This window comes from Ambystoma mexicanum, chromosome 12 (assembly GCF_040938575.1).
Source record: "Ambystoma mexicanum isolate Mex_15411 chromosome 12, UKY_AmexF1_1, whole genome shotgun sequence".
Taxonomy (NCBI): Eukaryota; Metazoa; Chordata; class Amphibia; order Caudata; family Ambystomatidae; genus Ambystoma; species Ambystoma mexicanum.
Genome location: NC_090936.1, coordinates 161,063,116 through 161,086,855, shown reverse-complemented (window position 1 = coordinate 161,086,855; position 23,740 = coordinate 161,063,116). Strand labels below are relative to the sequence as shown.

General features: G+C 48.4%; 1 protein-coding gene across 1 annotated transcript in view; it reads right to left on the bottom strand.

The window, feature by feature from the left end:
- MYRFL (myelin regulatory factor like) overlaps positions 1-23,740 on the bottom strand; it is a 942,772-nt gene that overhangs the window by 673,785 nt on the left and 245,247 nt on the right. Inside the window, exons 7-8 of the mRNA XM_069629965.1 lie at positions 9,953-9,972; positions 9,865-9,881 (exon numbers count right to left, since the gene is read on the bottom strand). Of these exons, the coding sequence (XP_069486066.1) occupies positions 9,865-9,881; positions 9,953-9,972 (37 nt within the window). The remainder of the gene's footprint in view (positions 1-9,864; positions 9,882-9,952; positions 9,973-23,740) is intronic.

The following is a 23,740-nucleotide window of genomic DNA, read 5'->3' as shown; positions in this document are numbered from 1 at the left end:
TTTTTGTTGAAATGACAACGGTGAAAAACCCATCGTCCTTTCATCCCATGATGAAAGAACTGTGTACCATTAATACTAGATAAGAGTTTCTGTGGTGGATCATGTGGATCATTGGTGGCCTACCTTTTGATGACCCATGAAACAAAAGGTTTAGGAGATACCACCTGCATTGCTTTTTAACATAGTCAGGCCTTTGACCTGCCAGTTTGTGTGAAGGATTTTATACCCTCTGTACACCAATGCTCTCATTTTGCCTTTGCATGCATTAGTGCTAGATGAAATGATACTGTAGATACACCTGATGGATGAAAGAGGGGTTGGATGTTGTACTTGTTTCCATCAGTACAGATGGTTAGGCAGTGTGAGTATTCCAGTCTATAGATCCATAGGAGGCTGCAGGCAACATGTGTCAGCTGAATTCTGTATATAATGGGGTGGCGGTTGAGGTGCTTATGCAGGAGTCACTATTGCAGGAGTTGTGTATTACAAAAAAAGGAATCCTGTGATGCGGGTTTAGTGGTAACTATAAAGTAGTGCGAGGAGTCAGGAATGAAACTCAGACACATTTTGAACATGGTTTTGGCTAAAGAATGTATTTTCTTTATATACAAAGCAGAATGAATGTATGTGTGTATGTTTGTCCGGCAATACAAATCCACACAGTTGAACCCACGTCTACCAAATGTTGCATGGATTCCTCTTTTGTCTGAGGCAAGAACATAGTCTATGTTTGGATGCAAAATGTTCACTCTGTAGACACCCTCATTTATTGATTTTATTTATTTTAAAATTTGTTTATTGGCATTTTTAGTAATATCTCTTACAAGTTTTGCAAAACGCGTCTTGTGCATAATCTTTTACAGTGCTTTTCGGTTTAGCCTTAACAATATAACAAACAACAAATAACAGGTAACAGTAACTGTCTCCTTGCCATATCCGTGTGTTTCCGCTTCTTTTGTTTCAGGGAGGAGGGGATGTAGGGAAGTTGGGTAGCATACTCAGGGGGGGTGCAGGGGGGACACCTTCCCAGGACCATCCTCATTTCCAGTCGCACGTCTGGGCTTGCCCTTTCTTGTCTTGTAGGCGGGTTCGTTTCGGGTCATGGGTTCATGGGGGCTTGTCGTCCGAGGGGAGGAACATATGCCTAGTGAGTTCTTTCCATGCCTCGAGAGCTCTGCTGGACTCATCCGTAGATCTAGTGACACTTTCAACCCAGGCCTTGGTCTCGGCCGACACCCATCGCTCTGCTTCACTATGCCATGCTTTGTATTGCGGACCTGCGGGTCGTTTCCAGGACATGGCTATGGTTCTTTTGGCCAGGATGCACTCTATGTCCATGAGTCTGACTGTGTGTTTCAGTTTAGCTAGCCTAGGATAGGTTCCGAGTAGGCATTCCTCAGGTGCCCATTTGTAGTTGGTCATGCCTGCTTTCTCACATGTCTGTTTTACCCTATCCCACAGTGTCCTGGACTTGGGGCATTCCCACATCATGTGGATTAGATCCGCTTCCTCCCTCATGCACCAGGTGCAGTGCGACTGCGATTGTTTGTTAAACTTAGCTATTCGTTTCGGGGTTAGGAAGGTTCGGTGCAGCACATTAATTTGTATTTGTCTGAATCTATGATTCCTGGACACCTCCTTGGGGAATGTAAGTGCCCTGTTCCATTCCCCCTCTGTCATTTCTCTGCCTACGTCTGTTTCCCATTTTCTTTTCATTTCCGCGCTCCGGGGGTTGGGTATGTCGCTCAGGTGTCTATATATTTGAGATATTGGTCTACTGCCCTCCCCCATATTATATAACAGCGTGAGTAGTGGCTCCGGATCCGGTTCCTCCGGCCACGCTTCCCATTTGCTTCGTGCTGTGGAGCGGACCTTCTGGTACCAGAGGAACTGGCCCGTGTGGATGCCCTCCCTTTCTTGTAATATGGCGAATTCTTTAAAGGTGCCCTCTTCATAAAGATCTCCCCAGGTGTAAACCCCTCCGCTTTCCCACAATCTAATTTGTTTTAGATCAGTGACCGTTGTGTACAGGTCTGCGAGTAGGGGTATTTCAGGTGCGTAAGCGTTCTGTGTGCGGGTGAGTGTCCTTGTTCTGCGCCAGATCTCCCTCCCCAAGGTGACTATGTGGGGTGCCGTACCTAGCAGTTTCGTGGGTACCCAGACCAGTTCCTTCAGGGTGAATGGGAGGCTCATGGACTGTAGCAGGGGTGTTTCATCTGTGGGCTCATCGGATAACCATTTGAGTACAAAGCTAAGCTGTGCTGCTAGGTAGTACTTTTCTAGGTTTGGGAGTTGGATGCCACCTTGTGTGTATGGCAGGGTCAGTGTCGACAGCGCTATCTTATGTCTGTTTTCCCCCCAGATGAACTCTCTTATTAGCGTCTCGAGCAGCCGGAAGAGGGGTTTATTAATATAGTAGTGTACATTCTGGAACCCATATAGGAATCGCGGTAAGACAATCATCTTAATTATAGATGCCCTTCCCATCATAGACAAGGGGAGTCTCGACCAAAAGTTCATGGATCTGCGCAGGGCCGGGATCGCTGCTTTTGTGTTATGTTCGTGCATCAGTGCTGGGGTGTGCATTATTTGGATTCCTAGGTATCGGAATGTGGTGGTCTGCCATCTTATCCCTACCTCCGGGAGTGTTTCTACGTCCTCATTTTTTAGGGCCGCTAGTGGGAACAAGCAGGATTTTGTCTTGCTAAATTGGATCCCAGAGACTCTGGAATAGTTGTCCAGGACTTCTAGTATGGTTGGCACGTTGATGTGTGGGTCCCTGACATATATAAGAACGTCATCTGCATAAAGCGAAATGATGTGGTCCACCCCTCCCAGTCTTATGCCGGCATCAAAAAACTGTTTCCGGAAATAAATAGCTATGGGTTCCAGCCCCAATACGTACAACATTGGGGATAATGGGCAGCCTTGTCTAGTCCCTCTTTGTATGTTCCAGGCGTCTGACACATGTTTCCCTGACTTTACTCTTGCGCTTGGTTTGGTGTATAGTATCTCGACCCATCTGATAAATCCGGGTCCGAAGCCAAATTCCTTGAGTACCGCCACAAGCCACTCCCAATAAATGGAGTCGAAAGCTTTTATGGCATCGAGGGATAGTAATGCACTGGGGCTCTCGTCTTCACTAGTTTGCGCTATAATGTGTTGCAGCCTGCGCAGGTTCATTGACGTATTGCGCCCTGGTATAAAACCATTCTGATCGGAATGTATTATGTCGCCTATTATTTTAGATAGGCGCTTGGCCAGTATGGTGGTTAGAATTTTTACATCATAATTTAGCATTGCCAGCGGGCGATATGAGTCGCACAGGTCTGCCGGTTTGTTTGGCTTCAGGATTGGGACCACAAGTGTTTCTCTCATGCTTTCTGGTAGTATCCCCCTCTCATATGCCTCTTGGTATACTTTATGTAGCAGGGGTGTGAGGGAGGATTCATAGGCTTTATAAAACTCTGAGGGCAACCCATCAGTGCCAGGTGCCTTACACGTGGCTAGGGACCTAATTGCTTCGGTTATGTCCTCAGGTGTGATTTCTGTATCTAGTGCCATGGCCTGTTCAGTTGACATTCTATTGAGTCCAATCTCATCCAGCGTGCCCATGATCAGTTCCTGGGGGACCTCCTCCGCGTGTGAGTATAGGCATGTATAGTATTCTTTGAAGACTTCGTTGACGCCCTGCTGCGTGTGGTGTATGTTCCCTGCTTCGTCTCGCAATGATGTGGTGGGGTGTCTGGGGTGTTCCCTGCTGCATAGCCAGGCCAGTAGCCTGCCCGGTCTATCCGCTTCCGTATGTGATCTGTTCGTTTTGGCCGTGTGGTCAAACTTTTCTAGTCTGCGCCACGCTGTTTCATTCTCCCCCCTTAGCCTTTGAAGTTCTGGTTCCCTTTCCCGGGTGTCTATGGGGGCCGCTTCCAGTTCTCCGATCTCCCTTTCTAGTTGGTCTAAGTCCTTCCTGAGCAGTTTCCTGATTCCACCAGCCTTTGCAATGGTCTCCCCCCTTATCACCGTTTTTAGGGCATCCCATACCGTGCTACTGTGTTCCACGCTTCCCACGTTGATTTCTATGTAACTATCTATGGATTCTTGCAGTTCTTCTCTGAAGGCAGGGTCTTTAAGAGCCTCTGCCGGCATTTTCCACATGGGAATTGGGGGTCTGGGGCCTTTGTGGTTCCATGTTACTAGGAGCGGGGAGTGGTCAGAGATGGTCCTTCCTAGGTACTGCGCTCCCTCCACCTGAGGTAAGTGTTCCCTGCCGATGAGGATGTGATCTAACCTCGTGTATAGGTTGTGCGGGGATGAATAGTATGAGTATCCTCTTACGGCTGGGTGCATTTCTCGCCATATGTCTGCCAGGTCCAGTCTATCTATCATTGCAGTCAGAGCGGTTGTTGCTGCTGACGGACCTTTCGGGAGGGGGATGGATCTATCTAGGTTTGGGTCGCATATGCAATTGAGGTCGCCCCCCCAGATAAACAGACCGTCTCTGTGCTGTGTAATTTTGGGGTATAGCGAGTTCAAGTGGGCCGGTATGTTGCTATTAGGAAAGTAGGAGTTCAGGATGCACACCTCCGTCTGCTCTATGTGTCCCCATAGCATTACATATCTGCCTTCCGGGTCTATTTCTGCTTTGGTCAAGCGGAAGGGGAGCTGTGGGTGTATCCAGGTATATACTCCCCTAGCATATCTGGAATAAGCTGTGCCGAATCCCTGCCCTCCCCAGTGTGTTTGGAGTTTGGCCATTGATTCCGCGGAGCAGTGGGTCTCCTGTAAGAGTGCTATCATCACCCCCTTCCTGTGCAGGTAGGTCTTGACTCTGTTTCTGCGGAGGTATGTCCCCAGGCCCCTCACGTTCCATGTCAGTATTTTAATTGCCGTAGTGGTCATGGTGGTCTAAAGTGGGTATGGTAGTCATTCTGCTTCATCCTCTTAAATGCCCGTGGTTGCGGGTCTGTTGTGGGAGGTTCCCTCCCTGTGTGGGCCAAGGCACTGGTTTCCCTTTCCCTTCGGTCGGCCCCTCCTCCCCCTCTCTTCTTTCCCCTTGGAGACTTACCAACAGTAGTAACGTTCATTCTGGTGAATGTGAACAGTAAACAGTGGAACTTTGAACTGCCCCCAGCAGTTGCTTCCAACTTGCAGCGCTCAGGGGCTCCCGAGCCTTCTGGGCCTTTCCAGGCCTCCCGGTGCGGGTGTTGTGTCGGCGGTATGCCTACACGTGCCTTGAGGGGGTGTGTTGACGTCTTGTCGTGTAGGTTGGTGCGCTCCTGCCCTTTGTTGCTTCTTTGATGCTGTATTTTGTCGTGCCAGTCTTTGGTTTGTCCATCAACCTGTTTTGCTGTCATCGGTCCTTCCCACCCGGTTCTTCGGGCGTTCAACGTCCTGCGGTTCCTCTTGCCATTCCTTCCTTGCCGTCTGCAAGGTTGTTGTGTTCAAGCCACATGTTTGCCGCCTCCGGGGTGTCCAGGAAGACCGATTTACCTCTGTGTATCACTTTAAGGCGCGATGGGTACATCAGCATATACTTCAAGTTGAGCTCACGTAGTCTTGCCTTCACCGGGATAAAGGAATTTCTCGTGCGTTGTACAGTGGGGGTGTAGTCCGGGTACACCACTATTTTGGCATCTTGTCTCCTAATTTCCCCTCCTTCTCTGGAGAATCTTAGTATAGTCTCTCTGTCTCTAAAGTTTAGGACTTTGGCAATCATTGGGCGTGGATGTGAGCCCGGCGGAGGTCTTTTTTGTAGGGACCTGTGGGCTCGCTCTATAGAGAATCCCTGGGACAGATTGCCGGCGCCGATTTCCTGTTGCAACATCGTCTCTATAAATTCGGTTGGGTCCGGGCCTTCCATGCCTTCCGGGACTCCGAGGATTCGGACGTTGTTGCGGCGGGCCCTCCCCTCCGCATCCTCCGACCTTGCCTCCAGCCTTGCCACCTTTAGCTCGAGGTCCTGTACCCTGGATTTGAGTTCCGTTGTGTTGTCTACGTTGTCCTGCAGTGTGGCTTCCACCGAGGTCACTCTTTCAGTGAGGTTGCGGGCATCTTGTCTGATCAATTGTATGTCCGTTTTGACCTCATCGATTCTGGTTTCGAGCGATGTTCGTAGCGCTGTTATTGCCTGTAGTAGCTGCATGTTTGTTGGGTCTCCCTCTTGGGTCGTTTGCGCTGCTGCTGCCCCTGTTTCTCGTTGCTGCTTGGGCATAACTGTTGTAAAGGAGTCCGTTGTTGCAGCTTTCGATTTTCCTTTGGGAGGTGACATCCCCCGCTCTCGGGTACCCGGTCCTGCACTCCTCCTCAGGACTCGCTCGCTTGTTCTCAGACCGTGGGGTCAGTGGCTTTCTTCGTTGGAGTCCACGGCGGCGCAGCCCCTCCAGGCAGTCTTATTCTCCTGCGCCGCTGGCGCCGGGCCTCCAGCGGCCCCTATTGTTTGGTAGTTGTGCAGTCGCGGCGACTCCTGGGCGCTCAGTTGTCGCCGTGCCTCACGCTCCGCAGCGCCTCTTTTCCTGGACCTCTATTAGTCCGGATTGCAGGGTGTCCTCGCCTATCTTGGGCTGTTCAGGCCGTTCCCGACGGCTGCGTGGGCCCGGGGAGCTGGTCCGCCCCCGGGGCCCCCAGCTGTGTTATGTGGAGGGGTTTAGGGCGTTAGTGCTTTTCGGGTGTCGCCTTCCCGCCTGCAGCAGGGACCTCGCGCTGCTCACCCCGTTCTCGTGGTGTGTTGATGCGGTGCCTCCAGGGGGCTGTGTCCGAGGTCAGGGGTCAGCTCCCCCTCCCAGCGCCGCAGGACTTATGGTGCTGTGCTGTCTGTCCCCCCCGCAGGCAGGAGGCGGGGAGATGTCGTGTGCTTGTTCCAGGTCGCCCGGACCGGGTCGCCGCGGACCGAATCATCCGCCGAGGATGTACGCCGCCGCCGGACTCCAGGTAGGATCTCAATGTCCCCGGAGTGCTCGATGTGCCGCTCCGGGGGCCCACAGCAGCCCAGGCCCCCAGTCCCCGCCCGCTCCCCCTCGCCACTCAGCAGCGGGGCACCCCCGGCGCCCGTCGGGGGTTGGAGGCGGTCCGGGTCGCCCAAGTCAGGCCACCGCGGACCGAAATGTCCGCCGAGGATGGAGGTAGGGCCCCCGACACCCCCAGGGGCACACCGCAGCCCAGGTCCTCTGTCCCGGCCCGCTCCCCCCCACCGCTCGATGGTCTCCGCGCGTGGGGCCTCAGGTGTCTAGAGGCTCCGCTTTCTCCGGGGACGCGGGCGCCGCCTCCCTCAGTTCTCAGCCGCCTCTCACTTCGAGGCTCCCGACGAGGCCGCCATCTTTGATTCCGGGGGGTTCGGGCGCGGAGGTCGCGTTAGTGCGCTGCCAGTTTCCGTTTTGTCCAGATATCACCCGCGGGCAATGCAGGATCGCTTGGGGCAGCTGGGCATATGTTGTATGCCTCGGCAGGTCAGGCTGGGTGTATTTTCGGAGGATCTACTTCAGGATCGGGGCAGGAGCTCAGGGCAAGCACGTCTTCAGTCCATGGACTTAGGCCACGCCCCCCCACCCTCATTTATTGATGCTCACCCAGATTCACTACTATAGGTACTAGAAGGAGGCACATTTTGGAAAAGTGTCTGAAGCAAAATATTAGATGTGTTGGTTATTCATTTGGAATGTATTACTACTGTATACAGTTTGAAAGTGTTTATTAAAGCATTTTTAAAGGGAATTTAAAAGAAATTACATTCTTTTTTATCACGCCACTCCAAATATGGGAAATGGCAAGGTTAGAGTTTATTTGGGTTCATTCCCAAGAAGAGAGCACAATCAATCAATCTTTCTTGGACACTTTCAGAAATGTGCTGAAGCCACTGAGTGGCTGAAACATGCCACACAAAAAACGAACATCACCTGGAAAAGCTAAATCTGATGCAAAGTGAAAATCAATATCAAGAGCTTCTGAAACACAACAACCAACAGCAGCATGACCTGCTGACCAGAGGATAACACCACCTTTCTCCAGGGCAAATGAGGTGTCAAAGCAAACTGAAGCAAGACTTGCTGACATGAGGACAAGAGCAACATCCTCCAGGGCACATGAGACACCACACGATCAGGACACGGGTAACGCTGGGTACCCCACCTAGTTGATAAATAAAAGCGGTTGAGAAAATGCCTCGCTGTCCCTGCACTAGTGGCGTTTCCCTACCTAAACTCAAAAGTAAGGGTCTATCCTTGTAAAAATGTCCAAAACAAAACAGTCCTGTGTCCAAAGTACTATACTGACCCGCACATTCTAAGGAAAGAAATCTTAAGGTGAAAAGGAAAATGTCTTTGGCCTTCAGTGTTTCAAACATTTCCAAAAAGGAATAAATAAATCAAACAAAGTATCTGAAGGATATTGCTGCTTAAACCAGAGGGTGCCCCCTTCCCCTGGATTCTTCTTCACAGTTTCTTGACAAGAACAGTTCTTGTCTTTCCTCTTGCTTAACATCAAAGTCATGTATAATTTTATTTGGCCTTTGGGTTGTCAGGATACCTGGTATATGCTGCTGCTAGGGCTTCTTGGCTCCACTCTACTCACACACTTGTGATCGCCGGGTGTACTTTCCTGCCAGAGCTTCTTGTATTCACACACTTGAAATGGCCTGGTATACTCTCCTGCCAGGACTTCTTGTATTCACACTTTTGTAGTTTTCTGGTGTACTCTCCTGCCAGGATTTCTTGCATTCACATGTTTGAAGTTCTCTGGTGTACTCTCCTGCCAGGACTTCTTGCATTCACACACTTGTAATTGCCTACAGTTCCCAGGAGGAATGACTTCCCTCTCCTGGTATTAATTTAGTTGTATAGGTGGGAGTCCCAGACACGTTCTTCACCTGGTTCACAAGCCTGCCAGGACTGTGAACCCCTTATTGGCTCTTTACTGTTCTGACTCAAATTACTAGTGTATGCCATTTTTCTATCTACAACAGGGCTTCTGGATTCCCCTTTCCGTCTTAAACTTCTTGTCAACTTTTCATGGGCTTCCCACTTTCACTTTATGGTTTCACCAGTTAGATAGTATTCTTGAGGTTTGGTCTGGTTTCCTCTGCCGTTCCAGCGTCCCCCTGGTTGGATTACCGGGTATTGATTGTCTTTTGGTCACTAAGGTTCACTTACACGGCTTCCGTGAATCCCAGCGGGTCACTTTCTTTTGCTTTCTTTCTCTTTCTCTCTCTCTCTTACTCTCTATGGTTGTCACTCTGGCATTTACCGAGAATCTGGTTTGCTGTTCAGGCTTCCCTCTCCGTGTCTGAAGCCTGTAGCAGATTGGCTTTTCTCAGGCTCCCTTTTCCTTTGCTCTGCCCTGGTATGGGTTACTTCACCGGTTCCCCTTCCACAGTCTCCATCACGAAATGTTCTTGGCCACTGCTACTGCAACGCTCACAACGTGTCCCCGTTCTCCCACTGCAGCCTGAGCCGACTGCTCTCTGCATGTCAAAAAGATTTCTATTGCCGTCAGCTGTTGTGCTTTTGAATCTCCTGGGCTGCCATAGCCAACTCCAGTTACTAGATCACAGAGTTGGTTTTCCAATTCTGGTTATCTTGTTTACTCCTTCCTTCTTCCTCATCCCAGTACTGAAGAGGGAGGATTAAAGGGCCAGTCAGTTTGGTTCTTCTCAAAAGAGTCTTTCATATTTATATTCATGTTGGCAGCTTGGCAATAAGTCATAAGGGTTGAAGGGTTGGTAGGTGGAAGGGTCTGGAGGTAAAGAGAAATACCATGTCTCTCTGAGGGATATCTCATTACCACCCCCCTTGAGTTATCTCCCACTATGTGATCCGCCTTCCAGTATCCACCCCCAGGGTCAGCATGCAGTAGCTGCGGATGTTCCCTGGCCACATGGGGATAGGCTTTCCCTATGAAAGGAGTGATGGTTCCCTCAGATTCATCACAGTGAGGACTACTGTCCTGCGCTCCATAGTGGCACTGTGTATACATACTCCAGGACTTTGCATCCTCCTAGTGAAGGTTGCCGGCTAGATCATTTACCTAAATGTAGAAAAGCATAATATCAATCTCTGTAGCTGCATAAGACCCCCAAGCAATGTTCCAAGGTGCACCCTAACAAACAACCCTATTAGGTTTAGAGGAGTGCATGAACTCCTGCTTGGGAAGAACAGTGCTACAAGTGTAAAGTGATTTGTTAAATGTGGTGAAATCGGATTACCACTGGTTTTTACAATTCATAGTGCAAAAACTGCAAATGTCTCCTGCAAATTACATTTGCGGGAGGTAGGTGTTAAAAACAAGTGATTTGCATAGGAATCCATTGGTTTTACATCAGCATGAACATTTCATGCAAGTGTTACATTTTGTAGAGTATAGGGGACCATGGGAATTTTCCTCTGTTGCACAGCTTCACTTGTAAAAAAATAAAAGTGTGCAAAAGTGCAATAAATGAGTGCTAGAGCTGGTATACACACCTTTTACACTGGGAATTAGACACTCTTTTTAGGTTCTGGGGACGGGAAAAGCAAGCCCATTGACACAATTTTGAAGGACATTGCAGTTACATGACTAGCAGTTCAGCATGAAATGGCATTCTTTGGTACTGCCCCAGCAGGGGGAAACCTATCCTCGACGGAAATCTGAAGGGAATTGCACCCCCACAAGTAAAAGGAGAAATGGATGTGGTCATGAGCTGCATGATAAAAATGAATGCCCACCAAAAGTTTGATATGAACTGAGGGGACAGTGGTAGAGGACTGCTGTCCTGTCAACCTAAGAGGCCAACCTGAAGCCTTGTTGGGTGACCCCTCTGTTGCTTCCCAGGTCCAAACAAGCTAATCCACCTGTTGTATTTCACCAGTGCTCATGTAGGAATAGGAAACGAAAAAGAAACTCACTTCAGTAAACAAATCAGCTGAGAGAGGGCTACAATCAAACCTACCGAGCTCCTGCCCCTTCCTTGGATGGTGAGCCAGCAAAGTTGCAAACTGCCCAGTTCATCACGACCTGGGAGATGATAGAAACATTTAACTCACATCGCCTGCAGAGTCTTGTCTGACTGATCGGCATATCTCACGCTGCTGTGAGGAAAGTTGGAAGACAAAGCAAGCTGAGCCTGGTCACCTTTTGGGCGCAAAGAAGAGGACCTATGGTGGTCTCACACTGTGCCCCAAAAGGATAGGTGAGGGGAGCACCAGGTCCGCAGAACAATCTGCTACTGCCTGCCCTGGACCCTACATTGCTGCTTTTGTTGCCCCGAGTCCCTTGGCATCCTTTATATGCATGAGACCCCCAAACACAAGTATAGTCTTGCATTAATGTGCATTAATGTACACTGAGTCATAAACAAAAATGAAAAAGGGAAAACTGGAATTGGTTGCTCTCTGTTCCCTTCAGCTTATGATCAATATTTGGAGTATCACCGGGCCCAGTGCACCTAAGCCAGACCACAGTGATGTCAACCGAGGCGTGGTGAAAAGAAGGCCCTCTACTACCAGCACCAGAGAAGAACTTTCCTGCTGGCTTGCTCTGCAGCTCGAGGAATGGGAAGAAAAAAGAAAGAAGCTGCTGTCAGCCAAGTGCTAAGAAAAGAAATGAAAATGTCTCTCACAGCTTCTCTGCATTTCCCAAGAGGCCTGGGTAGCTAAATAAATATGACCAACCTTACTTACCCAGTAATCATCTTTCTCCAGCTTGAACCTACCTAGAAATATATGCTTTGCATAGGCCACCATCTAGAGGTTGGCTTGGTGTACTAGCAATGTGATATCCAGAGAGTCTCCCGGAGTGCTGCTTCCTCACCTTTTTGGTCAAAGTGAACCTTACGTGTTCGTATACATCAACTATTACTGTATCCGTCTTTCAAAAATATATTTTGAAAAGGCCGAATGATATTAATATATTCACAACAGAGATGATTCAATGGTTTAATAAAGATATACATAAAAAGTGAGGAGACTTGCAGCGCAATCACTGTGCAGTGTCATGGGCGACATCACTGTATCCCGCAATGTGAATGCTACATTTGCCTTAAGTTTAGAAGAATGTACCTGTGCAAATAAAAATAATAATGAAAATCAAACTAACAATGCAGGTGAACAAGGACAAATTCAAAAACAGACCAACAATTATAAGAAACAACAAAATAAAAAATAAAATGAAAAAATAAATAAACAATAAAATATAAACCAGAAAAATACCAAAAATATGCAGTGGGGGAGCAGGACTCGAAGAAACCAGCATGGCAGTGAAGGTTGATGCAGGGGATACTGTAGTAAGTAAGCCACATATACGAGACCAAATAGAACAATCATTAGTCAAATTGTAAGATGCACAAATGTTAATGTTAATGTTAAAGGATATTTGTACCGTGCACTATCACCACCGGAGTGGTCCCCTGGCACACTGGCGGCTCTGAAAGAGGAAGGTAGGGTGAGTTAGTGGGAGGAAGCAGGAAAAGTGCAAGAGAGCAGTGATGTGCTGTTGGCGGTCTCAGCCCGGTGGGTCCGTTGGCTGGTCCTGGGGTGTTTGCGGCCGGTAGTCATCGTGTACTGTTGTGCGAGTCTATGTGTGTTTTTGTTTTGTTGTTGCAATGTAGTGAAGTTTGTGCAGTTTGTTGTGCTGTAGGTTTGTGGTTGTGTTTGGTTTGGAGTTTGAGGTGTGTATGCAGAGGGGGAAATTGTTAGTGCAATTGGTTAGTTGGCATCTCTATCCTGAATTGAGGCGCTGGGCTTGCGTAGTCTCCCCTGATGCAACTCTGTCCTGATCTGGGCCCGTCTGGCATTCAAGGTCCCTTTCACATCTGGCCCCACCTCGACCAGCCTCCCTCACGACCCCACCTGTCCTCCCTTCATACTCCTGTGGTCAGTGCAGCTGCCATTGTCCACAACTCAGCTAGTGTGGTGATTGCCAATATCTCGACAATTCCAGAAGACTGTGGTATCTGGTAGGCGGGTGAAAAGCTTGGGATTGGCTGGTGTAGTTGACTCCATCTCCATGGGTTTCACCTGTGTTCCAGTCTATCCGGTGTCACCCGTCCAGTGGGAGCTTCCCTGTCGGTTCTGGGGCTGTCAGTGTCTTTTTCCAGTTTAGTCATCCTTTCCTCTGTTGTTTCGTTTTTTTTAGTTTGAGTCTGTGGTGTTGAAGAGCCAGGTTTTTAGTAATTTCCTGAATTTGTGGTGATCTTCGGTGTTTCTTATTTCTTTTGGGATGTTGTTCCAGGTTTTTGCGGCTAAGTGGTAGAAGGAGGTGATCCAAGTTTTTTCTTAAGGTATGGTTTTAGTTCCAAGCGGATTTCCTTGCTTGATCGGAGGGGTCTTGTTGGTTTGTAGATTGTTATTTTCTTTTGTAGGAATTCTGCTCCTTGTCGACAGATTGCCATGTGTGTTTTGCACATGGTTTTGAAGGTGATGCAATGTTTTACTGGGAGCCAGTGTAGTGTTGTTAGGGCAGCAGTGATGTGGTCTCTTCGGATAGTTTGAGTAGTAGTCTGGCTGCTGAATTTTGGATCTGTTGTAGTTCTTTCAGGAGGTATTCTGGTATTCCTAGGTAGAGGCTTTTTGCATAGTCGATTCTTGACATGATCAGGGTGACGATAGTGTTTTGTGCTTGAAGGAGAGGAAAGGTAGGATTCTTCTTGCCGTGTGGAGGAGGAAGAAACATTTCTTCACTGTTGCATTTATTTGTGGTTCTAAGGTTAGGGTGGTGTCCATCAGGACTCCCAGATTTTTTACTACCTTAGATGGTGTCAGTGCGGTTCCCAATTCCGTTGGCCACGGGATGGCGGTTTCGTTCTCTTGGTCTTTGGATATGATCATGATTTCTGTCTTTCCTGGGTTGATTTTCAGGTTGTTGGCATTCATCCAGTTGAAGACTTCTTTCAGGCAGTCGTTTAGGGTTGAATGATCGGCTTCAGTTCTTTGATAGTGATAAAAGGATGAAAAAGTAATAGGATGAACAATGTACAATGTACAAATTAAGTGTTGGTGCAAAGGAGAATGGACAACTGATAGCCAATGTGTAGATAAAAAAAAGGGGAGCAGCCCACATCTAGATCAAAACCCATGTAGGAGGGTAATAGCAAAAAACAGAAAAAACAAATACCTTAAACAAAAACAATGCAAAATGAAACAAATCCAAAAGAAACAAATTAACTCAAAAGCGTGTAAAAGGTCAATACAATTCAGACATTCTAGTATTTAACACTACAGAAGTTCAACACATGTTGCTCAAATTATGTAATTATAAATCCCTTCTGTGGTTAATGAATTCGGTTTGAAGATTGTTACATTACGAAGATGGACATGTGATCTCGTTGATACCACCTCAACTATCTAAGAACGAATTTGGGCAATTTGATGGTGACATTCTTGGAATTGTTGTGCCACTGCTGAGTTCCAGTTGTTCGTACAGGGACCCATGATCCTTCACACGTCGGCATCCTCTGTTCTTCTGACATGACGCATGCGTGTGCTGAGAGAATGTAGCTGATTTGATACTGTCCTATTGCTTCCGAGAAGGGAGGCAGGATGGCCACATGTGATTGTAAGTAGGCTTAGCAATCTGGTAAGGTGGTGGGCGCATATGAATCTAAGCAGATACAAGCATCAGAAATACAATTATGGTGAGTGATGTATCCCTTCTGAGGCTTGTGGAAACTGCTTAGATCACATGCTATGCATAGATTAGCAAGCAGTGTCTGGAGAGGGTGGCGTGATGTGAGAAGGTACAGCGGCAAATAGATGTTTAGCACTGCTTGTCCCATCTGTGAATCTGCTTTAGAATGTGTGTCAATGAATGGAGCGCTATGTAGCTGCTTTGCAAATGGTGTCTAGAGGAAGGTTTGCAATAAATGCCAACGTTGCTCCTGTAGCCCTAGTAGAGTAAGCTCTTGATGTGAAAGGCAGAATTCTATTTGATAGAGAGTAACAGAGCTGTATGCATTTCACTATCCATTTGAAGAAGACGTTTTTTGAGATGCGATAACCTTCCCTGACAGGCGCTATGGAGACAAACAGTTGGTCTGTTTTCCATAGTGGTCTTGTCTTGTTTACATCTAGTGTATGGAGTTTTTTCTCAGCTGAGCTTGAAGGTCTTTAAAAGAAAGCTGGTAGTTCGAAAGACTGGTTGACATGGAACTTAGATATGAACTTAGGTGAAAACCTAGGGTGTGTTCGTAGTACCAACTTGTCTTTGAGGATAACAAAGAAAGGCTCTTGCACTGACAAAGCTTGTAGTTTGCTGACTCTTCTTATGAAGGTAATAGCCACCGAAAAGCAGTCTTATATGTTAGGTATTTAAGGCTGGATGTATGCATACACTCAAAGGGGGGTCCCATGAGTTTTGCAAGTACTATGTTTAGGTCCCACCCTGGAGGCGGGTTTGAAATGGCAGGGTAGAGTCTCTCTACTCCTTCCATAAATGCCTTAATGACCGGGACCTTCCACCAGGACACCTTGCTTTGAGAAGCGGTGTACATGGATAGAGCCGCCAGGTAAACCTTAATGGAATTAAATACTAGCCTGGATTATAGTAAGTGGAGCATATAGTGGAGAATGTGTGATGACGTACATTCTATTGACTGGCACCATATTCCAAACCTTTTCTATTTCTTGAAAGAACAGTGTCTGGTGTTTGGTTTGCATGCCTCCTTGAGGATGTCCATACACCCTTGAGGTAGTTTTAAATGGCCAAACACTATGACTTCAGAAGCCAAGCTGCCAAGTTCATAGACCGAGGATGTGGGTGGAACATTGTTCCCCCGTGCTGTGAGAGCCTGTTGTTGGGGCATGGGAGTTTTATTGGATTGGACATAGCCAGTTTGTGCAGATGTGGAAACCAAGGTTGTCTCGTCCACATAGGGGCAACTAGGATTAGTGTCACTTGTTCCTGGTGAATTTTGTTCACTAACCTGCTCATTAGCAGGTCGGGGGGGAAAGCGTAGGCAAATTTCCCTGACCATTTCATCCACAGGGCGTTCCCCTTGGCCCGGTGTTGGGGAAAACTGGATGCAAAGTCTGGGCATTGGGTGTTTTGGCTTGTGGCGAACAATTTTAAATGGGGGTAACCACATAGGGAGAAGATATTGGGCCTCATTAGGAGGTTGGAGGTAGTCATGGCGCTATTAGCGCCATGACTACCTCCAATACCGGTACCGAGTCCGCCCTCGTTCAATGGGGACTGATTGGTCTATTCCGACCTTTGCGGGACTGGTAAATGCCCATTGAAAAAGCCATTCCCCATTTCAGCCCCCATAGGGCTCAATGGGAAGGCGCTAATAACGGTACCGCAAATTGCGGTACCATTATTAGCTCTGAAGTCCCTTAACGGGCCCCATCCATAACGCCTGGTAAAACCAGGCGTTAAGGAAGGGACCCGCTAAGGGACCTCGGAAGAGGGTGCAAAGGGATTACCGGCACCAATGTCCCTAACGGTGCCCGGTATCCCTTTACGCCCACCTCGTAATGAGGCCCATTGTTTAGGATATCTTTGTCGAGTTGCCACTCGTGCTCTTTGGGTAGAGGATCTCTGCTTAATGAGTCTGCCAAAGAATTGAGTTCCCCTGGAACATGTTGTGATGTTGGGAACATGCCCCACTTGAGTGCCCACTTCCAAATTGTTTGTGCTAGTCTGGGCAGACTTGGAGAGTGTGTGCCCCGCTGTTTGTTTATGTAAAACATGGCAGTGGTGCTGACCGTGAGGACTTGTACTGACTAACCTAACGGGTGCACTTGGAAAGCTTGTAGAGCTTTCAGCACTGCGAGTAGTCCCAAAAGGTTTATGTGAGTGATTTTGCGCTGTGATCTGTGTCCACAGGCCATGCACTGTGTGGTGAAGGTATTGGGCTGCCCACCCGGTGAGTGACGCGTCTGTAGTGATAACTGCATGCACAGTCGGGTTGTGAAAAGGTTTTCCTTTCAACAGGTTTTCCTTTGTCCACCAGTGTAGTGCTTGAACTAGAGTTAGCGAAATCACTACTAGATTGTCCCACTGATCGCTTGCCTGAGATCACTGTTTCGCTAACCACTTTTGCATTGGGCACATGCGCAGCCGTACGTGCGGAACCAGGTAAATGCATGATGCCATCATCCCAAGCAAAAGCATTGCTTTGCGTACGGTTATTTGGCGACCAGCCAGATACTGAGGTGTTTGCAGAAGTATGTTTTGTACTCTTTCGTTTGACGGGAAGACTAGACCTTCTTGTGTTTTTATGACAGCCCCTAGGAACTGTTTGGTCTTGCTTGGAATGAGACTTGATTTTTTCTCGTTGATTGAGAATCCCAATTGGAACTGGAGATTGATTCTTCTCTGGGTATTCTGCTTGCAAATTTAGGGGGATTCCCCTGGTATCAGCCAGTCGTCCAGATAAGGGTACACTGGGATTGATTCCCTGCGTAGATGCACTGCCACTACCGCTCTTACCTTGGTGAATACCCTTGGAACAGAGGCTATGCCGAAAGGTAGTGTGATATTGTTGAATCCGACCTCCAGTGTGTTCTGGGATGTCAGATCGCACTCGCAAACTTTCTCACGCACTCAATCAGGAGCTCAAGGAATACACGTCTCACTGCATTGTTGTGTTGTACCGAAATAATCTCTTCTGGGCGAATCTGTCTTTATTTCTGCCCTGATCATGTGACATGGGTCTCCCCTCACTTACTGATCAGGGCTGGTTGGACTACACCACATTCCTCCCAAACTTAGAATACTTTAAACACTACATTCTCAATGTCTCTTATTGGTTCTCTTCTGCTTCTCCTCTACCCCTCTGGCTTCTTCTACCTCGGAGCCCTGGTGGTAGATTTCTTGCAGTACATATTGTTGTAGCTGGGTCAAGGGTTGTGGCTTCTCTCGAAGTTGATATCTTGTGTGTGCTCTCTCTGGTAGCCCCGTCACTTTGAGGCTTGCAGCGGGGTCTTTTGCTCAGACGAGTGGTGGTCCAGTGTCTGCTTGCTGGGATGTGTTGTCGTCCGCTCTTGTTTGCGTATCAGAGTCCGCTAGGGGGATCTTCGCTCAGCGTTTCAGAATTTGGTTGTTCCCTCCACAGTGTCATTGGTATTTTGCGGAAGTGGGATATGTTTCGCGCCACTTCTTGTCCTCGGGTGGCGGCTATCATGCTGCGGTTGGAGTCCTCTACTGTCCATGGGCGCGACTCGTATGTCAGTGTCATCTATTTCTGGGGTGTTCTGGTTTTCACTAACACCATGTCACCTGGCTGCAGTTCTCTGTGTTGCCTGTCTCTCTTCCATGAGTGATATGTCCGGTTCGGGGTTCACCCAGCTTGGGTGTAGTGGTAGTTCGGCTTGTATCGGCATTCCGAACATCAGTGCTGCTGGGCTTAATCCTGTCGATGTGTGTGGGGTTTGTCTGTGTGTTCAGAGGAATCAATATACTGCCAGCAGCCAGGGTTGATTGGGGTCCTTCGTGATTCTTATGATTTTGTTTAGGGATCCCATTAAATGTTCGGCATCACCGTTTGCTTGTGGCAAGCATGGGGCGGTCTTCCGGTGTTTTACATTTAGGTTGGTGAGAAACTGCCTGAGCTCATGGCTAGTGAACGGTGGCCCATTGTCACTTATAATTTTTCTAGGTATTCTATGTATGTCGAATACTTTCTCGAGGGCGGAAATGACTGTCACAGCATCCGTGGACTTGACATGCTCCACCTCGTTATCTGCTGAATTTGTCGATTAGGACGAATAGGTATCCTTCTCCTGTGATGGTGCAAAAGTCCACGCTCACCAACGCCCACCTTGTTTGGCTCCTGGGTGCGCTTGTTATGGGTTCGGGCATTGTTAGTCTCCTCGGGGATTGGCATGCCGCACAGGTTTCTACCAATTCAGTCATGCGGTTCTGTATCCCTGGCATCCACATTCTTGACTTCAGATAGGCCTGGGTCTTCACGATGCCTTGATGGTTCCCTGTGTGCTCTTTCTTCCAAGGTCTCGGGTAGGACGATTCGGTGTCCTTTCAGTACAATGCCTTCCTCCGATACTGTTAGCTCATGTCGGATGCCAAACAGTGCTTGTAGCTTCTCTTGGGCTGCCGCAGAGCGGTGTGATACCGCGGATAGGTAATTTTTCCAATAGCCTGACTGGATGGTCTGAATTGTGTGTTGTAGGCAGGCGCCTGTCTTTGTTTCCTCTGCTATTTCCTGCAGTGTTAGCGCTCGTGGGTGTGCACAGGCTATTATATGACACACATGTTCTTATGTCTCGACCACATTTTCCTCTTCTTGTCTGGTGGCGGGTCGTGGGTGGCGAGACAGATAATCAGCTGGGTTGTCCCCCCCCCCGAGCTCTATAGGAAACGTCAATTTTGAACGGCTGCAGTTGGAGCATCCACTTTTCTAGCCGCGCTGGGGGGTGTGGTGCCGATCTTCTGAAGATCAGTATCAGTGCTTTATGGTCCGTGAATACCTTTCCTGGTTGCCCTAGGAGATACACCCTGGACTGACGGCAGCCCCATAAAATCGCAAGTGCCGCCTTCTCTATGTGGGCATAGTTTTGTTTGGGTTTTCATTAGTGCTCGACTGGCAAAAGCAACTGGGTACACAGTGCCTTCTCTGTCCACTTGGGTGAGCACAGCTAACCCCACGGGGCTGGCATCCACCAGTAGTCCTGTCGCTCGGTTGGTGTTGAAGAATGCCATTTTGGTGGTGCTGGATAGCGAGTCTTTGATGCGTTGGAATGCGTGCTGGTGCAGTTTCGTCCATTCCCATTGGTTTTCTTTCCTAGTGAGTTCCCTCAGTGGTGCTGCCATGGTGGCTAGGTCAGGGATGAATCTGGCACAATAGGTGGCCATGCCCATGAAGCTTCTCACTTCTGATGCCGATGTGGGGGCATTCGCTCGGGTCAGGTGACACACCGTCGGAGTTGAACACAGACAAAAAAGTTCAGTTCGCTTTTGTTAAATTCAAATTTCTCTGCGTGCAGCATGAGGCCTGACTCTTCCAGGCGTTGGAGGACTGCGGCTATTAGCTCATGGTGTTCACTTGTCATGGTGCCATACACTAAAATGTCATCACTAATGTTGGTGGTTCGGGCGAGGCCATTGAGTACTCTCCTGATTTCGTTCTGAAAAACCTCTGCCACTGAGGAAATGCCAAAGTTTAGCTTTTTGTATCTCTGAAGTCCCAGATGTGATGAAAATGTTATGTACCTGGACTCTCGGGCGAGGCGTAGTGGGGGTAACATGGCGCTCTCGAGCGATGGCTACGTTAGGTAGCCTCATGCAAATGCATATTCTTACTGCATTAGGTTGCTGTGGTTTCTGGGCGACAACCATAGGAGATACCCATGGAGTGGGGCCAGATGTCTTCTCAATTATCCCCTGCTTCTCCGGTTTCTCCAGCACTTTCTCGATAGCCTCCCTCATGTGGAAGGGGACTCGGCGGTGCCACACTGCCTTGGGCTCGATCGTTGGGTCGATGTGTAGTTTGATCGTTATTCCGCTGGGACATACTATTCCTTGAAATACTTTGTGATGTTTTGCTATGAGGTTGTCTAGCTCTGGTGGGTTGATGCTAATGCAAAGTGCACAAGGTGTAGTTTCTCTGCGGTGCGACAGCTTAGCAGTGTTTCCAGTCCTGCGTCCACTTAGTATATCCTGGGCCGGCATGTGTTCTGTTTGTACGCTAGGTCAGATCGGAACGAACCTGCTACCGGTAGAGGCTTCTTGCACCCATACGCGAAAAGTCGTACTCGTTTGTTCTTAAGCTTCGGGTCTAGTGTGTTGAAAGTGTGGATGGGCATGACATTCACCATCGCTCCTGTGTCTATATAACTACTTTGGTGGGGTTTCCATCTGACAGGATGGTGCATGATGGTCGCTTATGTTGCTTTCTTTTCCGATTGTATTGTGTTTGGCGATCTATGTCCGGTGGCGGGAGCTCTCGCTTTTCCTCTTCCCCTTTGTTGCCGGCTCGAAGTGTATTGCCTGCCTGGATCCCCTCGTGGTGTGGGGTTCAGGCATACAGCTGCAAAGTGGTTCAGCCTTTTTACACTTCCGACAGGTCACTCCTAAAGCCGGACACGGTTCTCCTCTGTGCCAGGGTCCTCCACACTAACTTGAGTGGGTCACCTTGTCCTGACGGGCGTCCTGGTCTTGTGCTGTTGGGGTGCCTCTCTTCCTGTCGACCTCGGACTGCTGCTACTTCTTCCTCCTTTTGCATGTTGTCTAGGGGCAGAGGCTGCAGTGCTGCTTCCATGACCGCTACCTGGTCATCGGTGCGCTCCCGGAGTCTCCCCATAGCCAGGATGTGGTCCCAAGGGATGTTTTTCTCTGACAGCACTGCCCTTCGTACTTTTTCTGATGACAGTCCATTGATGATCTGTATACGGACCGCAAAGTCTTCATCCAGGAATTTGCATCCAATCGCTAATTCTCTGAGCCATGCATGGAAGTCGTCGATGGTCTCCTTTTCTCTCTGATGGGTCATGCAAAAACCTTTCGGAGTCTGGGTTCAATTCTGGCTTGTACTTGTTTTTTAGTGCTGCTTTTGCTGTGTTGTACTCATCTGCTGTCCCTCTTTTCGGAAGCACGTTGAACAGACGTAGTGCATCAACGCCAATGTTCAGCAATAGTAGTATGTGTTTCCTTTTCTGGCCTGTAGGTTCAGCTCAAATTGTTGGAGCCATATTCCCCATCTGAGGGCTGCTCTCATGGTGTATGGGTCGAATGGTTTCATGAAGGTGTTTGCGTAGTTTCATGGCTATCCAGTCCGAATGCATTGTCCTTTTGTATTGTGCTGCCATAGCTTGTTCTGGACGGGCTAGTTTGGGGGCTGGCCATGCTGACACGGGCTTGTCCTTCTCCTTTCCGCACCCTTTTTCCCCCTTTTCCTTACTGTGTCTGTGGGTCAGCTAGTGTTAGCACGTGGTCAATGTGACTGGTGCTCAGTTTCATTGGTGCTTGAAAGGGTATATCTCCATGTCTTCCTTATAATTTTCTGTGTGGCCATGGTGATGGTGATTTTTGGGCCCTTCCATGGCATCCGTGAAAGATTGTTCAGTAAGCAAAATGTTTTTTTTTCTGTGTCACATGTGGCTTCTATAGCCTTGTCGTCAGTGGGATATTGTTGAATCCAACCTCCAGTGTGTTCCGAGAGGTCAGATCGCACTCGCAAACTTTCTTACGCACTCATTCAGGAGCTCAAGGAATACATGTCTCACTGCATTGTTGTGTCGCATGGGAATAATCTCTTCCGGGCAAATCTGTCTTTATTTCTGCCCTGATCACGTGGCGTGGGTCTCCCCTCGCTCACGTGATCAGGGCTGGTTGAACTACACCACAGGTAGCACCTTGAATTGGTAGTGCTGATTCGCTATTTTGAAATGCAAGAAACGTCTGTGCGCCGGGAACATTGAAATATGTAAGTATGTATCTTTCATATCCAATGTTTCCATATAGTCCCCCTGCTTTAGCAGTGGGATTACCTCCTGAAGCGTTGTCAGGTGGAATGTTTGTGGCTTTACATAGGTGTTTGCAGGGAGCAGGTCTAGGAGACAGCACATTTTTAAGTATTTTTTTGGCACAAGGAAGTACATTGAATAAATACCATTGTGTACCTGGTTTGCTGGGACGATTTCTATAGTGTCTTTTAGAAGCAGCGGCTTCACCTCTTCCAACAGGATATGCTGTCTATCTGTGAAGATTGCCTTTGTCTTGTGGGTGGTTGGCTGGCGTTTGGCTCAGTTCTATGCAGTATCCGCCCGCCACGGTGTAAAGTACCCACTTGTCTGAAGTGATCCACTCCCATGCGTAGGTAAAGTGTGAAATACAAGCTCCTACTAGAGTGACATGGGAGGGAACCTATAGCGGGTGGTCACTGCTTAGGCGGGGTTGAGCCCCGTTTTGAGGAGGAGGATCTGCCCATACTTTGAGACCTTCTTTGGCCTCTTCGAAACCCCTGATGTGAGGACTGTCCCTGTAATGAACCCCAGGACGAACCTTGGCCACATTGATTGTAATTTGAGGCCAGCTGGCAGTTTTGTCTTCTGAAACAGTTAGAGTTAGAGCTTCCTCTTTGCCCAAAGGGTAGGTTGGTAAGCTGCCCTAGGGATTTGAGGGTGTCATATTTCTCGTTCACGCTCTTGAGAGTACATGTTTAGGAGGGTTGCCTGGGTTTCTAGTTTGAATCCTGATTGGCGTAGCCATGCATGGCGGTTAATCAGTGTGCCTTCTGCCATGATCCTCCCTGCATTGTCCGCTGTGTCCAAGTTCTTTTTGAGGATGCAGTTGGCTACTTCCTTCCCCTCTGCGATGGTGAGTGAGAGCTGTGTTTTGAGTGGCTCTGGGACTGAGTCTATCTGTTGAGTGATTTCATCCCACTTGTGACAGTAAAAACTGGCTAATAACTTAGTGTTATTAGCAATCCTTGTTTGGTAGGCTGCTGAGGAAGCTACCATCATGCCCAGGGTGTAGATTTTCTTACTCTCCTTGTCAGGAGGGGCAGAGAATAGAGGAGTTCCTGCCCTCTTTCTTGTAGTAGTAACTACTAATGAGTTGGGCTTTACCTGCCCCCTGATGTATAAGGTGTCCGTGGGGGCTGGTCTGAACATCTTCTCGATGCGCGGGTTGCGTGATGCGCGGGTTGACTGCCCGTGTTAAATTGTGTCTCTGTACTGATTGTAACAGAGGGATACATTGGGATGCTGATTTTCTATCCCCAAGGATGTCTCCCATGAAGTCTTTGTCGACTTGGGCTTCTTGTGTGTCTATTTTGAAGTGCTCTGCCGCCTTTAAGAGCAGGCCATTATATTCTAAC